We start from the raw sequence: 19150 nt of genomic DNA, 5'->3' as shown, positions 1-19150 counted from the left end.
TCTTCATCAGTATGTTCCTCATTGTCTATAACCACAGGTGTTACAGTTTGTGACAAAGGGTCAACATTATGCTCAGAAACTTGGTCCTCACGGCCTGAATCAGAGTCACAAAGGTTCTGGGCATCACTGCAGACCATTTCCTGTTCTGTACTCACTGTAGCTTGGGAGCAGACCTCTGATTCCCAGGCTATAGTGTGACTGAACAGCTCTGCAGACTCAGACATCTCAGTTCCACCATACTGTGCAGGGCTGATGGAGACTTCAGAGCTGGGAGAAATCAAGTGTGATTGGGATGACAACTCAGAGGACTGGTGTTTTTTGGATGCGGTACTTGAAGTGGCTGAGAGGGCACTTGTTGGACCACTTGAGATCCATTCAAGCATTTTCCTTTTTTGCCCATCATCTACCTTTGTTCCTCTTGTTCGTGTCCGTAAAAAAGGGAGCACATCGGATTGTCCACAATAAGTAGTAGACATCTTACTTTTGCTAGTAGATGGTCTATCTGCAGCAGATGATAATGGAGCTTTGCCACCTTCCCCACTGACAAAACCTTTTTTTCCTTTTCCACCACGCGTCTTCCCCTTTCCACCAGCATCTGTCATTTTGCCACTCATGTTGATTGCGACAAGATTGTGGACTGAAAATGTGGTAGTAAAAATTGAGAGGTGGTGAAGATTGCAGTGGTGGTCTAGCTTTATTAACAGCAGAATAATAAAGAATAAATATCCCTGACAATGTAACTTAGTTATAATTAGTTGGAGTGTGCAACGCAGGCAGACGTGCTGCAAATGTCTTGGCACTAGTGGGACTAAAGCAAAGTCCAATAGCCACGTATAGGATGCCACTAGGTACACTGAGTGTTTGCTAGTATAATGGCTTAGTTATAATTAGTTGGAGTGTGCAACGCAGGCAGATGCGCTCTGCAAATGTCTTGGCACTAGTGGGACTATAGCAAAGTCCAATAGCCACGTATAGGATGCCACTAGGTACACTGAGTGTGTGCTAGTATAATGGCTTAGTTATAATTAGTTGGAGTGTGCAACGCAGGCAGATGCGCTCTGCAAATGTCTTGGCACTAGTGGGACTATAGCAAAGTCCAATAGCCACGTATAGGATGCCACTAGGTACACTAAGTGTTTGCTAGTATAATGGCTTAGTTATAATTAGTTGGAGTGTGCAACGCAGGCAGATGCGCTCTGCAAATGTCTTGGCACTAGTGGGACTATAGCAAAGTCCAATAGCCACGTATAGGATGCCGCTAGGTACACTAAGTGTTTGCTAGTATAATGGCTTAGTTATAATTAGTTGGAGTGTGCAACGCAGGCAGATGCGCTCTGCAAATGTCTTGGCACTAGTGGGACTATAGCAAAGTCCAATAGCCACGTATAGGATGCCACTAGGTACACTGAGTGTGTGTTAGTATAATGGCTTAGTTATAATTAGTTGGAGTGTGCAACGCAGGCAGATGCGCTCTGCAAATGTCTTGGCACTAGTGGGACTATAGCAAAGTCCAATAGCCACGTATAGGATGCCACTAGGTACACTAAGTGTTTGCTAGTATAATGGCTTAGTTATAATTAGTTGGAGTGTGCAACGCAGGCAGATGCGCTCTGCAAATGTCTTGGCACTAGTGGGACTATAGCAAAGTCCAATAGCCACGTATAGGATGCCACTAGGTACACTGAGTGTGTGCTAGTATAATGGCTTAGTTATAATTAGTTGGAGTGTGCAACGCAGGCAGATGCGCTCTGCAAATGTCTTGGCACTAGTGGGACTATAGCAAAGTCCAATAGCCACGTATAGGATGCCACTAGGTACACTGAGTGTGTGCTAGTATAATGGCTTAGTTATTAGTTGGAGTGTGCAACGCAGGCAGATGCGCTCTGCAAATGTCTTGGCACTAGTGGGACTATAGCAAAGTCCAATAGCCACGTATAGGATGCCACTAGGTACACTAAGTGTTTGCTAGTATAATGGCTTAGTTATAATTAGTTGGAGTGTGCAACGCAGGCAGATGCGCTCTGCAAATGTCTTGGCACTAGTGGGACTATAGCAAAGTCCAATAGCCACGTATAGGATGCCACTAGGTACACTAAGTGTTTGCTAGTATAATGGCTTAGTTATAATTAGTTGGAGTGTGCAACGCAGGCAGATGCGCTCTGCAAATGTCTTGGCACTAGTGGGACTATAGCAAAGTCCAATAGCCACGTATAGGATGCCACTAGGTACACTGAGTGTGTGCTAGTATAATGGCTTAGTTATAATTAGTTGGAGTGTGCAACGCAGGCAGATGCGCTCTGCAAATGTCTTGGCACTAGTGGGACTATAGCAAAGTCCAATAGCCACGTATAGGATGCCACTAGGTACACTAAGTGTTTGCTAGTATAATGGCTTAGTTATAATTAGTTGGAGTGTGCAACGCAGGCAGATGCGCTCTGCAAATGTCTTGGCACTAGTGGGACTATAGCAAAGTCCAATAGCCACGTATAGGATGCCACTAGGTACACTGAGTGTGTGCTAGTATAATGGCTTAGTTATAGATAGTTGGAGTGTGCAACGCAGGCAGATGCGCTCTGCAAATGTCTTGGCACTAGTGGGACTATAGCAAAGTCCAATAGCCACGTATAGGATGCCACTAGGTACACTAAGTGTTTGCTAGTATAATGGCTTAGTTATAATTAGTTGGAGTGTGCAACGCAGGCAGATGCGCTCTGCAAATGTCTTGGCACTAGTGGGACTATAGCAAAGTCCAATAGCCACGTATAGGATGCCACTAGGTACACTGAGTGTGTGCTAGTATAATGGCTTAGTTATAATTAGTTGGAGTGTGCAACGCAGGCAGATGCGCTCTGCAAATGTCTTGGCACTAGTGGGACTATAGCAAAGTCCAATAGCCACGTATAGGATGCCACTAGGTACACTAAGTGTTTGCTAGTATAATGGCTTAGTTATAATTAGTTGGAGTGTGCAACGCAGGCAGATGCGCTCTGCAAATGTCTTGGCACTAGTGGGACTATAGCAAAGTCCAATAGCCACGTTTAGGATGCCACTAGGTACACTGAGTGTGTGTTAGTATAATGGCTTAGTTATAATTAGTTGGAGTGTGCAACGCAGGCAGATGCGCTCTGCAAATGTCTTGGCACTAGTGGGACTATAGCAAAGTCCAATAGCCACGTATAGGATGCCACTAGGTACACTAAGTGTTTGCTAGTATAATGGCTTAGTTATAATTAGTTGGAGTGTGCAACGCAGGCAGATGCGCTCTGCAAATGTCTTGGCACTAGTGGGACTATAGCAAAGTCCAATAGCCACGTATAGGATGCCACTAGGTACACTGAGTGTTTGCTAGTATAATGGCTTAGTTATAATTAGTTGGAGTGTGCAACGCAGGCAGATGCGCTCTGCAAATGTCTTGGCACTAGTGGGACTATAGCAAAGTCCAATAGCCACGTATAGGATGCCACTAGGTACACTGAGTGTGTGCTAGTATAATGGCTTAGTTATAATTAGTTGGAGTGTGCAACGCAGGCAGATGCGCTCTGCAAATGTCTTGGCACTAGTGGGACTATAGCAAAGTCCAATAGCCACGTATAGGATGCCACTAGGTACACTGAGTGTTTGCTAGTATAATGGCTTAGTTATAATGAGTTGGAGTGTGCAATGCAGGCAGACGCGCTCTGCAAATGTCTTTGCACTAGTGGGACTATAGCAAAGTCCAATAGCCACGTATAGGATGCCACTAGGTACACTGAGTGTTTGCTAGTATAATGGCTTAGTTATAATGAGTTGGAGTGTGCAATGCAGGCAGATGCGCTCTGCAAATGTCTTGGCACTAGTGGGACTATAGCAAAGTCCAATAGCCACAGATAGGATGCCACTAGGTACACTGAGTGTTTGCTAGTATAATGGCTTAGTTATGAGTTGGAGTGTGCAGAGGACAAGAGGGTACAGTGCCAGGATTGTGGGTATGGGTAAAGGAATGGAAGCCTGCCTTTCTATTCCCTCCTAATGGTGAAATGCAGGGAGGAAATCCCTGACCTGGGCTACACAGACGCTGTCTCTGTTTTCAGGACCTGTCACCTTAACTCTGACCCTGCCGGTTTGAGCCCTTAAAAGGACTGCTATAAAGTGCTCTCCCTAAGCTGTCTAACGCTGTGTATGCAGCGCATACAGCTGTATCGGCTATAGGACTCAGGAAGACGGAGCTGCGACAGTGATGTCTGACACCAAAGACGCAGAAGGCAGATAATGGCGTCCGTGAAGAAAATGTCCGGTTTTATAATGCAGGGACATGTGACATGCAGATCCTATCACACATGCCGTTGCTTCTCTGGCTCAAAGTCCACTTAGCTGTGTGTGTGTCTGTGATTGGCTGACATGCTGGCCCGCCCCACAAGACGCGCGCGCTTAGGGAAGGAAGACAAGAAAAAAAAAAAAAAATGGCGATCGCCATTATAGAAACAGCAGTGATCTGAAGGCGCTGTTCCCGCACACTATACACTGAAATGTGATAATAGTTTGATTCACAGAGTGACTTACACTATTACAGCAGAAACCAAGCTAGGATTTAGCTGTTTTTTTGCTGCTAGAACCGTTCTCGAACGTTTCTAGAACTATCGAGCTTTTGCAAAAAGCTCGAGTTCTAGTTCGATCTAGAACATGCCCCAAAATCACTCGAGCCTAGAACTGGAGAACCACGAACCACGAACCGCGCTCAACTCTACTCATTATAACTAAGCCATTATACTAGCAAACAGTCAGCGTACCTAGTGGCATCCTAAACGTGGCTATTGGACTTTGCTATAGTCCCACTAGTGCAAAGACATTTGCAGCACGTCTGCCTGCATTGCACACTCCAACTCATTATAACTAAGCCATTATACTAGCAAACACTCAGTGTACCTAGTGGCATCCTATACGTGGCTATTGGACTTTTGTCTATTCACACTAGTGCAAAGACATTTGCAGAGCGCATCTGCCTGCATTGCACACTCCAACTCATTATAACTAAGCCATTATACTAGCAAACACTCAGTGAACCTAGTGGCATCCTAAACGTGGCTATTGGACTTCTGTATATGAAGAAAGGAAGAAATTCCAGCAACTTCAGGAGAAAGTAGAATTTTCTTAAAAAACAGTTTCTTTATTGGTAATAAAAATATTAATATTCCATCCAAGCAAGACAAAAAATGGAGAGGCAAGACAGAGGAGCTGTTTCCTACGTGTTTCAACCTGAATAGGTCTTAATCATGGAATGCGCAGAGGAAATCTCTAAAACAGTATTTAAAGTCTGTGCACAACAAGAACAGGTTGAATTGATTGGATGTGTTACCACCCAGCCCATTTAATGTGGAGAGCACAGAGAAGAGAAAAAAAAAGGGAAAGAATAGAAACTGAGACACTGCACCAAAAAATCAGCACAACAACAGAAAGTAAAGGAAAAAACACCAAAAAATATATATATACATAAACTGATTAAAAACAGAAGCAACCAGAGAGATCACATGATAAGAAATATATATATGCCCGGTATAATCAATAGAGAAGGGGCTCTTTAGAGACAAGAAAGATTTTTTTCTCCTGACAGGGACAAAAAAAGGAAGGAAAAAAAAAAACAAAAACATTTGTTAATGTCCAAATTGCTATATAGTGAAAATTTAAATTCAAATGCTAAAGGAATAACCTTAAAACATCAAATATCCAATAATTACTACACTATAATATGATATAGTTATTGGTACTAAAAAAGGTATGTCCTATAAAGAACAAATAATTCAGGAATTCAAGTATACTGCATAACCAGATCTCTCCTCATATTCAGACCATGCGGCATTCTCTTGCCCAATTTAAAGATCCAGAAAGATTCTCTATTAAGAATCTTTCTTCTAAGATCCCCACCCCTTTTAGGTCTGGAAACTTTTTCAATGCCTGTGAAAACAAGATTGTCAAGACGTCTATTGTGAACAGAGGCAAAGTGTCTAGAAACAGCAGACACATTTACCGCAGATGTATTTAATGTGTCTGACATGTGTCTGCGTATTCTTTGTTTGAGGGGACAACTCGTGCAGCCAACATATTGAACGTGACAGGAAATACACTCAATCAAATAAACCACATTTGGGGTATTGCAGTTTATAAAGCTGTTAATGTTATAGGAAAGTCCTGTATAATTAGAAGTAAATGATTTGCATTTTTTTGCATGTTTGCATGAGATGCAAAAATTGTGCCCACAGCCAAAAAAACCTGTACAGGATAACCAATTTTTAGAGATGGCATTGTCCATTTTGCTTACAACCAAACTGGGGGATAGAATATTGGCAAGATTAGGGGCTCTTTGGACTTCTGTATAGTCCCATTAGTGCACAGATATTTGCAGCACGTCTGCCTGCATTGCACACTCCAGCTCATTATAACTCAGCCATTATACTAGCAATTTATGCTGCCAGTTTAAGGGCCGTAGTTGCATTGTCAGGGATATTTATTCTTTATTATTCTGCTGTTAATAAAGCTAGACCACCGCTGTAATCTACACCACCTCTCAATATTTACTACCACATTTTCAGTGCACAATCTTGTTGCAATCAACATGAATGGCAAAATGACAGATGCTGGTGGAAAGGGGAAGAGGCGTGCTGGAAAAGGAAAAAAAGGGTTTGTCCGTGGGGAAGGTGGCAAAGCTCCATTATCATCTGCTGAAGATAGAACATCTTCCAGCAAAAGTAAGATGTCTACTACTTACCATGGACAATCCGATGTGCTCCCTTTTTTACGGACACGAACAACAGGAACAAAGCTAGATGATGGCCAAAAAAGCAAAATGCTTGAATGGATCTCAAGTGGTCCAACAAGTGCCCTCTCAGCCACTTCAAGTACCGCATCCAAAAAACACCAGTCCTCTGAGTTGTCATCCCAATCAAACTTGCTTTCTCCCAACTCTGAAGTCTCCATCAGCCCTGCACAGTATGGTGGAACTGAGATGGCTGAGTCTGCAGAGCTGTTCAGTCACACTATAGCCTGGGAATCAGAGGTCTGTTCCCAAGCTACAGTGAGTACAGACCAGGAAATGGTCTGCAGTGATGCCCAGAACCTTTGTGACTCTGATTCAGGCCGTGAGGACCAAGTTTCTGAGCATAATGTTGACCCTTTGTCACAAACTGTAACAACTGTGGTTATAGACAATGAGGAACATGCTGATGAAGATGAGACGCAGATACCCGATTGGGATGACAACTTAAATATTCGGTCAGGGCAAGAAGAGGCTCGGTCTGAGGGGGAGGGGAGTGCAAACACAACAATTGATGATGAAGTTCTAGATCCCACCTACTGTCAACCCACAGTCAGGCACTCGAGGAGGTCAACAGAGGTGGTGGAGGAGGATGCAACCGACGACGAAGTTACCTTGCGCCTTCCTGGACAGAGTCGGAGCACTGGTAGCACGTCTACAACTGCATCATTAGCCACCACTCTGCCTCTGAGCACTAGTCGGGGTGGATCAACAGGTCGCATGCCCTCTAAGCCTTGCCTAGCCTGGTCCTTTTTTGACATAGCAAAAGATCGCCCAAATTATGTGATCTGTAAAATTTTTCATGGTTCTATTAGTAGAGGTCAAAACCTCAGCAGTTTGACAACTTCTTCCATGAATCGTCACATGAATAAATATCATATGTCCCGGTGGGAAGCTCACCTTGCTGCAATGCGGCCTAGCGGAGCGAACCATCCACCGCCTGCCCCTTCCAGTGCATCCGCGCGCTCTTCGTCTTCTAGGACTGTGGGGACAGCTGTCACACCTGTTTTTCCACGCACAACTTCCACCACTGTAACCGCAACAGGCACTTTGCTTGGTAGGTCGTCAGTTGGTTTTGAAGGGGAAACAAGTGAGTGTGTACAGCTCTCTCAGACATCGATAGCACCAACGTTGGATGAAGGCAACATCATGTCTCCGCCTGCACTTTCCTCACAAACCTGCATTTTTCCAGGGACACCCTACTCAACACCGTCTACACACAGCAGCCAGATCTCTGTCCCTCAGATGTGGTCAAATAAAAGGCCACTTCCTGCGACCCATGACAAAGCTAAGAGGTTGACTCTATCCCTCTGTAAGCTCTTGGCTACCGAAATACTGCCTTTCCGCCTGGTGGACATACAGGATTTTAGAGACCTTATGTCTGTCGCTGTGCCCCAGTACCAGATGCCTAGTCGCCACTTCTTCTCTAAGAAAGGTGTGCCCGCGCTACACCAGCATGTCGCACACAACATCACCGCTTCCTTGAGAAACTCTGTGTGTGAACGGGTGCATTTCACCACCAATACTTGGACCAGTAAGCATGGACAGGGACGTTACATGTCGCTCACTGGGCACTGGGTAACAATGGTGATAGATGGTGAAGGGTCTGCTGCACAAGTCTTGCCGTCCCCACGACTTGTGTGTCAATCCTCTGTCTGTCCAAGTTCCGCCACTGCTTCTGCCTCCTCCACCTCATCTGGGTCCTCCACCTCCGCCCCAAGCCTGCCTGGTCAGGCCACCAGCGTTCTCACTGCGCAGAAGGAATCACGCACGCCTCATTACTATGCTGGCAGCAGAGCGCAACGGCATCAGGCGGTCTTTAGCTTGACATGTCTTGGGAATAGGAGTCACACAGCTGAGGAGTTGTGGTCAGCTCTGCGGTCCGAGTTTAATAAATGGTTGTCTCCGCTCAACCTGCAGCCTGGTAAGGCCGTGTGCGACAATGCTGCAAACCTGGGTGCGGCCCTTCGCCTGGGCAAGGTGACACACGTGCCTTGTATGGCTCACGTGTTGAACCTTGTTGTCCAGCAATTTTTAACACACTATCCCGGCCTAGATGGCCTTCTGATCAGGGCACGAAAACTGTCTGCTTACTTCCGCCGTTCAAGCGCCGCAGCTGAGCGACTTGCATCGCTCCAGAAGTCTTTCGGCCTGCCGGTTCATCGCCTGAAATGCGATGTGGCGACACGCTGGAATTCAACTCTCCACATGTTACAGCGACTGTGGCAGCACCGCAGAGCCCTGGTGCAATACGTCATGACGTATAGCCTGGGCCAACGAGATGCAGAGGTGGGGCAGATCACCCTGATGGAGTGGTCTCAGATCAAGGACCTATGCACCCTTCTGCACAGTTTCGACATGGCGACGAATATGTTTAGCGCTGACAATGCCATTATCAGCATGACAATTCCAGTCATTTACATGCTGGAGCACACGCTAAACACTATTCGGAGTCAGGTGGCGGGACAACAGGAAGGGGAGGAACTACAGGAGGATTCATATGCGCAAGGGACAACAACATCACCAAGGTCCAGACGTTCATCATCACCAACGCGGCAGGCATGGGAACATGGGGGACAGGGATCAACAAGGGCGCATGGTAGCAGGCTAAATGTTGAGGAAGGTGCAGGACAACATGAAGAAATGGAGGACGAACTGTCCATGGACATGGAAGTCTCAGCGGATGAGGGAGACCTTGGTCAAATTTCTGTTGAAAGAGGTTGGGGGGAGATGTCAGAGGAAGAAAGAACGGTTAGCACCTCTATGCCACAAACACAGCGTGGATTTGGTCCGTATGGCTGCGCAAGACACATGAGTGCCTTCTTGTTGCACTACCTCCAACATGACCCTCGTATTGTCAAAATTAGAAGTGATGATGACTACTGGCTTGCCACACTATTGGATCCCCAGTACAAGTCCAAATTTTGTGACATAATTCCAGCCATAGAAAGGGACGCACGTATGCAGGAGTATCAGCAGAAGCTGTTACTCGATCTTAGCTCGGCTTTTCCACCAAACAACCGTGCAGGTGCAGGGAGTGAATCTCCCAGTTGTAACTTGACAAACATGGGACGGTCTCATCATCTTCAACAGTCTACCCGTACCAGTAGCACCGTAACTGGTGCTGGTAACAGCAATTTTATGGAATCTTTTCATAATTTTTTTAGACCCTCCTTTGCAAGGCCACCAGAGACAACAAGTCTGACACATAGTCAACGGCTGGAGAGGATGATACAGGAGTATCTCCAAATGAACATCGATGCCATGACTTTGCAAATGGAGCCTTGCTCATTTTGGGCTTCAAATCTCGAAAAATGGCCAGAGCTCTCCAGTTACGCCTTGGAGATTTTGTCGTGTCCAGCTGCCAGCGTTGTCTCTGAACGTGTCTTCAGTGCTGCTGGGTGTGTGCTGACAGATAAGTGCACGCATCTGTCCAGTGACAATGTGGACAGACTAACATTCATCAAAATGAACAAGTCATGGATCCAGAAGGAATTTACTACCCCTGTGTCATCCTGGGGAGAGTAAATGCTTGTGGATTTGGAATGTGCTTGATGCAAACCAAAACATCCTATTTGCAACTATGGCACAAGTGCTGCCACTGAAAGGGGTGGGTGTGTGTGGGGCCCAATTTTTGGAAAAAAGGGAGACTCCGCTTGGAGTAACCCTTGCTTGCTGTGTTTTTAAAAATGATCCTAGATGAACAGAACTGGGATCAGGAAAGACTTTGCTACCTACCCCGGTGTCATCCTGGGGACGGTTCAGAATGGCGTATTTTTGAATGTGCTTGATGCAAATCTAGCTGTGAAGTGTACAACTGGGGCACAACTGCTGCTACTGAAGGGGTGGGTGTGTGTGGGGCCCAATATTTGGAAAAAAGGGAGACTCCGCTTGGAGTAACCCTTGCTTGCTGTGTTTTCTAAAAGGAGCCAAGATGAACAGAGCTGGGATCAGGAAAGACTTTGCTACCTACCCCGGTGTCATCCTGGGGACGGTTAATTATGGCGTATTTTTGAATGTGCTTGATGCAAATCTAGCTGTGAATTGTACAACTGGGGCACAACTGCTGCCACTGAAGGGGTGGGTGTGTGTGGGGCCCAATATTTGGAAAAAAGGGAGACTCCGCTTGGAGTAACCCTTGCTTGCTGTGTTTTCTAAAAGGAGCCAAGATGAACAGAGCTGGGATCAGGAAAGACTTTGCTACCTACCCCGGTGTCATCCTGGGGACGGTTAATTATGGCGTATTTTTGAATGTGCTTGATGCAAATCTAGCTGTGAAGTGTGCAACTGGGGCACAAGTGCTGCCACTGAAGGGGTGTCTGTGTGGCCCAATTTTTGGAAAAAAGGGAGACTCCGCTTGGAGTCACCTTGCGGTGTTTTACATGATTTTAGAAGGGCCTGCCATGCCTATATCTGTGTCTCGTCCTCTTTTTCCTTGTCCAGCTCTTTTGTTTTCGCATGAGTATATGTCCTTGTCACTTTCCCATGTGTTTGTGTTGTGTTGTGAGTTTTTTGTCAGCTTTTGGACACCTTTGAGGGTGTTTTCTAGGTGTTTTTCTGTGTTTGTGATTGCCTGCCATTGTTTCCTATGCAGTTCGAGTTCGGTTCGTCGAACGTTCGACGAACCGAACTCGAACGGGAGCTCCGTTCGGCGAACCGACCTCGAGCCGAACCGGGACCGGTTTGCTCATCTCTACTCATGATATACCCCCATCCATCCTGCTCATGATATGCCCCCATCCATCCTGCTCATGATATACCCCCATCCATCCTGCTCATGATATGCCCCCATCCATCCTGCTCATGATATACCCCCATCCTGGTAAATGGCGTGTATCCTGTGGCACAGGAAAAAAAAAATAAACGTTTATACTTACCCTTCCTCACTCCCTGAAGCACCGATCTCTGTCTCAGCTGCAGCGCCGCTGTGTGGAGCCGTCACCGTTGTCTGCAGCATCGCGTCTTCCTGTCTGTGCCGGCGGTAAGCTGATCGATTCTGGTGGATACTAGCGGCGCGCACAGCGATGACGTCATCTCGGTGCGCGCCGCTAGTGTCTAGACCAGCTGACCGCCGGCACAGACAGGAATACGCGATGCTGCAGGGGGGCGGCTCCACACACGGTGACGGGTGAGTACACTGATTCACTGCACCCCGCGCTGATAATGATGCACGAGGGGCAGTGAATACAGCCGCACATGATCACTCCAGGCTGTAGTTGCCAGGGGTGATCACGGCCGGCTGCTAATTCTGCACGCACCCCCCAGCCCATCACCCCGCCCACCTGTCAGCGCCGGTTTCGCTGAGAGATGATGGGCGGGAGGATGGGCGTGTATATGTAATGAGCGGGCCCACGTGGTCACGGCAGGCTGTTACAACCTGTTTGTGCCCCGATGACCCGCTCCACCGCGGCACCCTCATTCCCCGCAGCCTTATAGTCAGACCATAAGACGCACCCCCCACTTTCCCCCAACATTTGGGGGGAAAAAAGTGCGTCTTATGGTCCGAAAAATACGGTATATTTTTTTCCTTTTTTCTCCCTATATCTAATGATGAGATCTGACCTCAATCCCTATACTTTAAAACTTTAAGGTGGCCGCTTCATTCCCCACCTCTTCTTTTTTAGTGGCTGTGATAGTCCTTCTGTCATGGTTTCCACATGGCTAGGGGGTGGATCCATCTCCCAGACCACTTCAGAGCTGGGATGCTTTAATTATAGTGATGAGCGAGTACTAAAAAGCTCGGGTGCTCGAGGTTCGGGCCGAGCATCCCAAGATACTCGTGTACTCGGCCCGAGCACCGAGCCCAATGTTATCCTATGGGAGACCCGAGTATTTTTGTGAAATGACCACCGGCAGCATGTAGAAACCCTAAAAATGTCACAAAAGTCTCAGAAAAGTGCTCAAATGACATGGCAACAGCATGGGGAAGACCCCTTGAAGCATTTATCACTCAAAAGTCACAGCTGTGAACAATTTTGTCCGCGTTTTACGCCATTTTTACGGACTCACCAGAAAACCTTCCAAAATGACACCAAAATGAATTTTCATGGCGGAAATGTTAAGGGCACATACCCAATAGTGAGATAGAGCTAATGTATGTTACTTTTTGAGATCAATACATGAAAGATTTTACGTAAAACATTGTGTGGCACTCCGATGTCCAAAACGCACGTTTTGTGCTTTTTACTAGCGATGTCGGTCATTTTTTTTTTTGCATTCTATTTCCCGTCGGTCGGTCTCGCTCTGTCTGTCTCTCTCTGTCTTGTCTGTCCCCCTCTCACAGTCTGTCGGTCATTCTCCCCCCCTCTCTCTTACTTACCGTTCCCCGATCACTGCTGCGGCGCTGCACGGCTGTTCACTAAATTCCGGCGGCTTTTCCTCTTTAGAAAAAGCCGGCCGCTCATTAAACAATCTCGTAATCCCTGTTTTCCTGCTTTTCGGCGCCTATGATTGGTTGCAGTGAGACACGCCCCCCACGCTGAGTGACAGGTGTCTCACTGCACCCAAACACAGCAGCCGGTGTGTGTGTGTGTGTGTGTATACTGTGCAGTGAAATAAATAATTAAATAATTAAAAAAAACGGCGTGCGGTCCCCCCAATTTTAATACCAGCCAGATAAAGCCATACGGCTGAAGGCTGGTATTCTCAGGATGGGGAGCTCCACATTATGGGGAGCCCCCCACCCTAACAATATCAGTCAGCAGCCGCCCAGAATTGCCGCATACATTATATGCGACAGTTCTGGGACTGTACCCGGCTCTTCCCGATTTACCCTAGTGCGTTGGCAAATCGGGGTAATAAGGAGTTAATGGCAGCCCATAGCTGCCACTAAATCCTAGATTAATCATGTCAGGCGTCTCCCCGAGATTCCTTCCATGATTAATCTGTAAATTACAGTTAAAAAACACACACACCCGAAAAATCCTTTATTAGAAATAAAAAACACTAACAAAGTCCCTCATCACCAATTTATTAACCCCGACAAACCCTCCTTGTCCGGCGTACTCCACAGTCCTCCAGCGTCGCGTCCAGCTCTGCTACATTGAGGTGACAGGAGCTGCAGAATACACCGCCGCTCCTGTCAGCTTCACACAGCAACTGAGGTGAGTATAGCGATCAGCTGAGCTGTCACTGAGGTTACCTGGATGCAGCGGTGGATGCAGCGGTGGCCGCGGGTAACCTCAGTGACAGCTCAGCTGATCGCGCTACTCACCGCCGCTCCGGTCACCTCCACGCAGCTAATGAGGTGAGTATAGCGATCAGCTGAGCTGTCACTGAGGTTACCCGCGGCCACCGCTGCATCCACCGCTGCATCCAGGTAACCTCAGTGACAGCTCAGCTGATCGCTATACTCACCTCATTAGCTGCGTGGAGGTGACCGGAGCGGCGGTGTATTCTGCAGCTCCTGTCACCTCAATGTAGCAGAGCTGGACGCGACGCTGGAGGACCGTCGATTACGCCGGACAAGGAAGGTTTGTCGGGGTTAATAAATTGGTAATGAGGGACTTTGTTAGTGTTTTTTATTTCTAATAAAGGATTTTTCGGGTGTGTGTGTTTTTTAACTGTAATTTACAGATTAATCATGGAAGGAATCTCGGGGAGACGCCTGACATGATTAATCTAGGATTTAGTGGCAGCTATGGGCTGCCATTAACTCCTTATTACCCCGATTTGCCAACGCACTAGGGTAAATCGGGAAGAGCCGGGTACAGTCCCAGATCTGTCGCATATAATGTATGCGGCAATTCTGGGCGGCTGCTGACTGATATTGTTAGGGTGGGGGGCTCCCCATAACGTGGAGCCCCCCCATCCTGAGAATACCAGCCTTCAGCCGTATGGCTTTATCTGGCTGGTATTAAAATTGGGGGGACCGCACGCCGGTTTTTTTAATTATTTATTTATTTTACTGCACAGTATAGACACGCCCACCGGCTGCTGTGATTGGGTGCAGTGAGACACCTGTCACTCAGCGTGGGGGCGTGTCTCACTGCAACCAATCATAGGCGCCTGTGGGCGGGGATAGCAGGGAATATGAGATGGCTGTGTGCAGAGCACAGCGCACCCGCCGGTATAAAGGCTCGGTCACGCTGTGCAGGCCGGCCAATCACTGCAATTCCACAACTAACAGGGCTGTGGCATTGCAGTGGTCTGCCAGCCAATCCCTGCATGAGGGCTGGCTCTCAAAAGAGCGCCAACATGCAGGGATGAAGACCACGAGTACAGCACGAGTATCGCGAGATTACTCGGTACCCGCCGAGTAGCCCGAGTACAGTGATACTCGTGCGAGTACCGAGCAGTAACAAGCATACTCGCTCATCACTATTTAAATACTGTCATCTCCGTTGTACCAACGCCGGCTATAATCTTAGTGCTGCTTTGCATGTGAGTGCTGGTTCCTGTAAGTGTGATCCGGATTCGTTCCCTCTCTGTGCCCTAATCTTCTGTCTGTGTTCTGTCCCCTAGTTGTTCTGCCATTCCTTTGTCCCACCTCCTTCCTTCCAACAATAGCCCCGGTTGTTCCCATCTCTCCTACCTCCCCACTCGGTTGTTTCCTCTGATACTGACCTCGGCTTGATCTCGACTCCTCCTCTGCTAGTTCCTCCAGTCTTCCTGCTGCCCGTACTGTGTATGACCCGGACCCGTCTGACCGTCCCTCGCATGCCCCAAAGCTTCATCTGTCCGGCTGATGCTGGCAGACACTGCATTAGCACACACTGGGAGTTCCCCTCCTTGCTCATTTAGCTCCGTATAGTGTCTTTCCCTTCAGGACTCCAGCTCCCCCTGCTGGCAGCCTGACACCTTCCTTTACCATTGTAACATGCCCTTTAGTGGCTTGATAATTGCTGAATTAATATAAAACTATATTTGAAGCTATGCAAATTAGCTGATGACTAGGGCGGGGGCATTCATTACCTTGGGTTAAGTCTCTCTTTAGGTATGTAAGCATGCTCCTTTGGGCATAAGTGACACTATTTCCAAGAGTAATGTCACTGCCATCTCTTTCCGGATTTCGCAGCTAGCCAAAACCTATGTTATAGCTGTTTCCCTGGAAAAGTACAGAGCGCTAAAGAAGCGGAAGGCATACAACCAATTGTATTTCACATTCCCAGGGAGGGAGAACATCGTGCCCACATAAATTAATCAAAAACTATGCTGCAAAGTGTGAGCGCAGCTTCACAGTTATTTTTCTATTATGTTAGCATTTGATAAGCCACATAAAGGGGCTTCTTAAAATATGTATGTGGAAAGAATAATGAACACACTATGCGGGTGCTTAGGGGGCTGGGTCAGCTGTTCCCTTTACAATGTCATCAATGCATCTTTCATGAATTACAGTTTAGATATAGCAATTTAATATTATTTTATTAATTAGAGCAATTCCGTCTGGAATCGAAGCTCCGCCATGTTTTTATGAGTAGATTCTGGTCCTCACACTTAGTGAAGAGATGTATAAGTCCATTGTTACTTTTTAATAAGTGGAACTGAACATCACTGATACTTGACCTTTATCACCTGTTCATGTAAGCTATCTGTCCCTTAGTGGGCTGCTTGCTCACCTTATCCCCTCCCCCATGGCTGACTGACGGCTTTATGCCTATGCACAGGAATTCCATCGTTCTATAAGAGTTTTCTATTAGAGATTGTAAAACCCTTCCTAATTTGTCATTTTTGTCAAAGTTTTCTTAAAAGTATGGCAAAGCCTTCATTTGCCCGAAAAACCTTGTGTCACATTCTGAGGGCTCCTCAGATTTTATTTCAAGGTCTTTATCTCAAACACAATCTTATTAATGTTCAGGTGACCTCAATATACAGGGCTGTGGGTAAATGGATATACTGTATGTATCACTGCTCTCCTGTCACACACTTTCTGTATTGTATATTCAGTGTTTAATGGTTTCCTATCCCTGTCTATATTGCCAAGTTGTGAGCTCTGATGTCCTCTCAATATCCACATTTACTAAAAAGTGACAGCTGCGTTCCCTGCCTCGGCTTTAATACATATTATCATAGTCCTTTCTGATTGGTTGCTCTATACCATGTAATCTTATTGGTGCAAGGTATTATGGGGGGAGTTATGTGAGCCTTCTCTGGCCGGTGCAATACTCTGCTTTGTGAAATATATCTGTGGACATGTTTTTTACAATTACACTCAAATTATATTGCAAATTTTTCAAATTCACTGGATCCTGCAAATTTACTAAAGTAACAAACTCAGTTCATGAAAAATTGAATTGCCCATCTCTATTCTATAATAAATAACAGACTTTTGGGCCACTGAAGTTTTTGAATGGTGAGAGAATGGTCCTGTTTGTCAATATTAAACACAGTCTTGCTTCGTTAATTATTAATGACTGATTTCTCTTTGTTAAATATGATTATCTACAGCTCTCAAGCAAATAGACCTCCATGTGCCGTCCCACTCCGGTCCATTATTGGCGACAGATGCAGAGTATAAGTATTTATTGCACTTCAGAGCTCATCAGAAGCCTCTGCGTATGCAGCGTATTGGAATCAAAGAGCTACACTACATCGCTACGGAGCTGGATGGACTTGGCGCTCGGGAAGGAATGGTGATCGTCTTGACTTGCTGGGCTCATTTTTCCACTTATCCATTAGGAGTGTACATTCACCGCCTGTGGCACATTCGTAAGGCTGTATCTAGACTTTTGGAACGTAGCCCTGACACAAAGATTCTGATTAAATCGGCCAACACTGGATATAATTTTGCAATGGTTAATGACTGGTTGTCCTATCAGTTGGACACAGTGATGAGAGCCATGTTTTCCGAGCTGCAAGTGACCATATTGGATGTTTGGCAGATGACGTCATGCCACCGAGAACCAGAGAATGTTCACCCAGCATTTATCATTGTCAAAAATGAGGTGGACCTGATGTTGTCCTTTATTTGTCCTCAGTAATGTAGAGCATACAAGAGTAAATTACATCAAGTTATATGCCCAGCTGCTCCCCTGACCTGTTGGATTGATATAAAAATTAACAAAATGTATAATTTCTCCTCATACAGGTAGTAAATGAATGATCGCTAGTTTTGAAAGATTTTGAGATCTTGAATACAATCTAAAAACAGACTAAGCTGCTGAAAAGATTTCACTGTTAAATAATTAGAATAATAAGTTTGTTATTAAGCTTTGGTGGAAATTCAGAACTGTTAATTATGCATGAACTCCAAGAAAAAGTCATTGTCACAAACCACCGGGGGGTCACTCAGAAATCCCCCGCGCTGGCTACCAGTACGTCACAATCGGGGGGTAACAAGTGGGGGTCACCCCTCCTTTATACCTCCCGACCGACAGACAGAGCACGTGACGCGCTCTCTAGCGCCCCTCTTATTGTCAGGCCAATTATGGAATTGCCCGACCATAAGCAAGGAGGCCGCTATACTACTTATGCCGATTATTGAAGGGTCCCCGGTGAGAGTAAGGTATATATTCCCCCGACCTCCGCGGGCGGAATATATAAAATCTCCCCGAATCTCACTGGCCTCCCCACAATAATCCTTGGCACAATTCGCTGCCACCAACCGATTTACGGTAACTATTAGCCGAACACACAGACGTGGGATTCAAGATCGAGATAACAGAACAGCCCAAGATTAATTATATAATTTAATCAGCCTAAAGCACACTAGAAACTACAATATATACAATAGGGAATCTACAGAATATACATATGTCAGAGTACAGTTACAATCAAAGCATGGGTTACAAACAGGCATACACAGTTCCAGCAGTTACCTTGTTGCGTCTGGCCACAGGGGGGCGCTGTACCCAGGTTTCTAGGATCCTTCCCACAGATGTTTCCTACACGTGCCCCCAGCGAGAAGAACCCTGGAAAATGGCCGAAGTAGGGTTATCAACCTGGGCAGATCCAGGTCCCCTCCTACCTTAGTGACCTCACAGGGAAGCACTGCTCCACCCCTGGCTTGAGTTATGGACAATCCACAACATGGAATATGGCCATAACTTTGCCTGGGAGCGTCGTAGGCGGACGCCAATGCTCTCATTGTGACAGTTATGAATTTAGCTACAGAACGAGGGGACTCATGACCTGTCTGCCAGTTCCCCATTGGCTGATATCACGCCTGGGGCATTTCCCAATGTCCTGCTCCCATAAAAAGGGTGTGCCGGCATCGTCCGCATGCAGAGACACCATTTTTATGGTTGCCATATTTATCGGAAATATGGCTTGCGAGATATGAACCATTTTTTACTGGAGTCGTTCTGTCTAGCTAGTTCCATAGCCTTGCTAATGAGATACAACTCTTGTTACAGGGTGACGGCAGGGAGTCATCCTGTGTCCATTGTTCCCACACCACCTCATTTCCATATCACAGGACATGGCCAT

General features: G+C 46.4%; 1 protein-coding gene across 1 annotated transcript in view; it reads left to right on the top strand.

The window, feature by feature from the left end:
- Positions 1 to 17717, top strand: part of LOC142302171 (NXPE family member 3-like) — a 162882-nt gene extending 145165 nt beyond the window's left edge. Inside the window, exon 5 of the mRNA XM_075343254.1 lies at positions 17171 to 17717. Within this exon, the coding sequence (XP_075199369.1) occupies positions 17171 to 17703 (533 nt within the window). The 3' untranslated portion in view covers positions 17704 to 17717. The remainder of the gene's footprint in view (positions 1 to 17170) is intronic.
- The last annotated feature ends 1433 nt before the right edge of the window (positions 17718 to 19150 follow it).

Source organism: Anomaloglossus baeobatrachus, chromosome 4, assembly GCF_048569485.1.
Source record: "Anomaloglossus baeobatrachus isolate aAnoBae1 chromosome 4, aAnoBae1.hap1, whole genome shotgun sequence".
Classification (NCBI taxonomy): domain Eukaryota; kingdom Metazoa; phylum Chordata; class Amphibia; order Anura; family Aromobatidae; genus Anomaloglossus; species Anomaloglossus baeobatrachus.
Note: the sequence above shows the minus strand (reverse complement) of the source record. Positions and strands in the feature narration are given on the sequence as shown.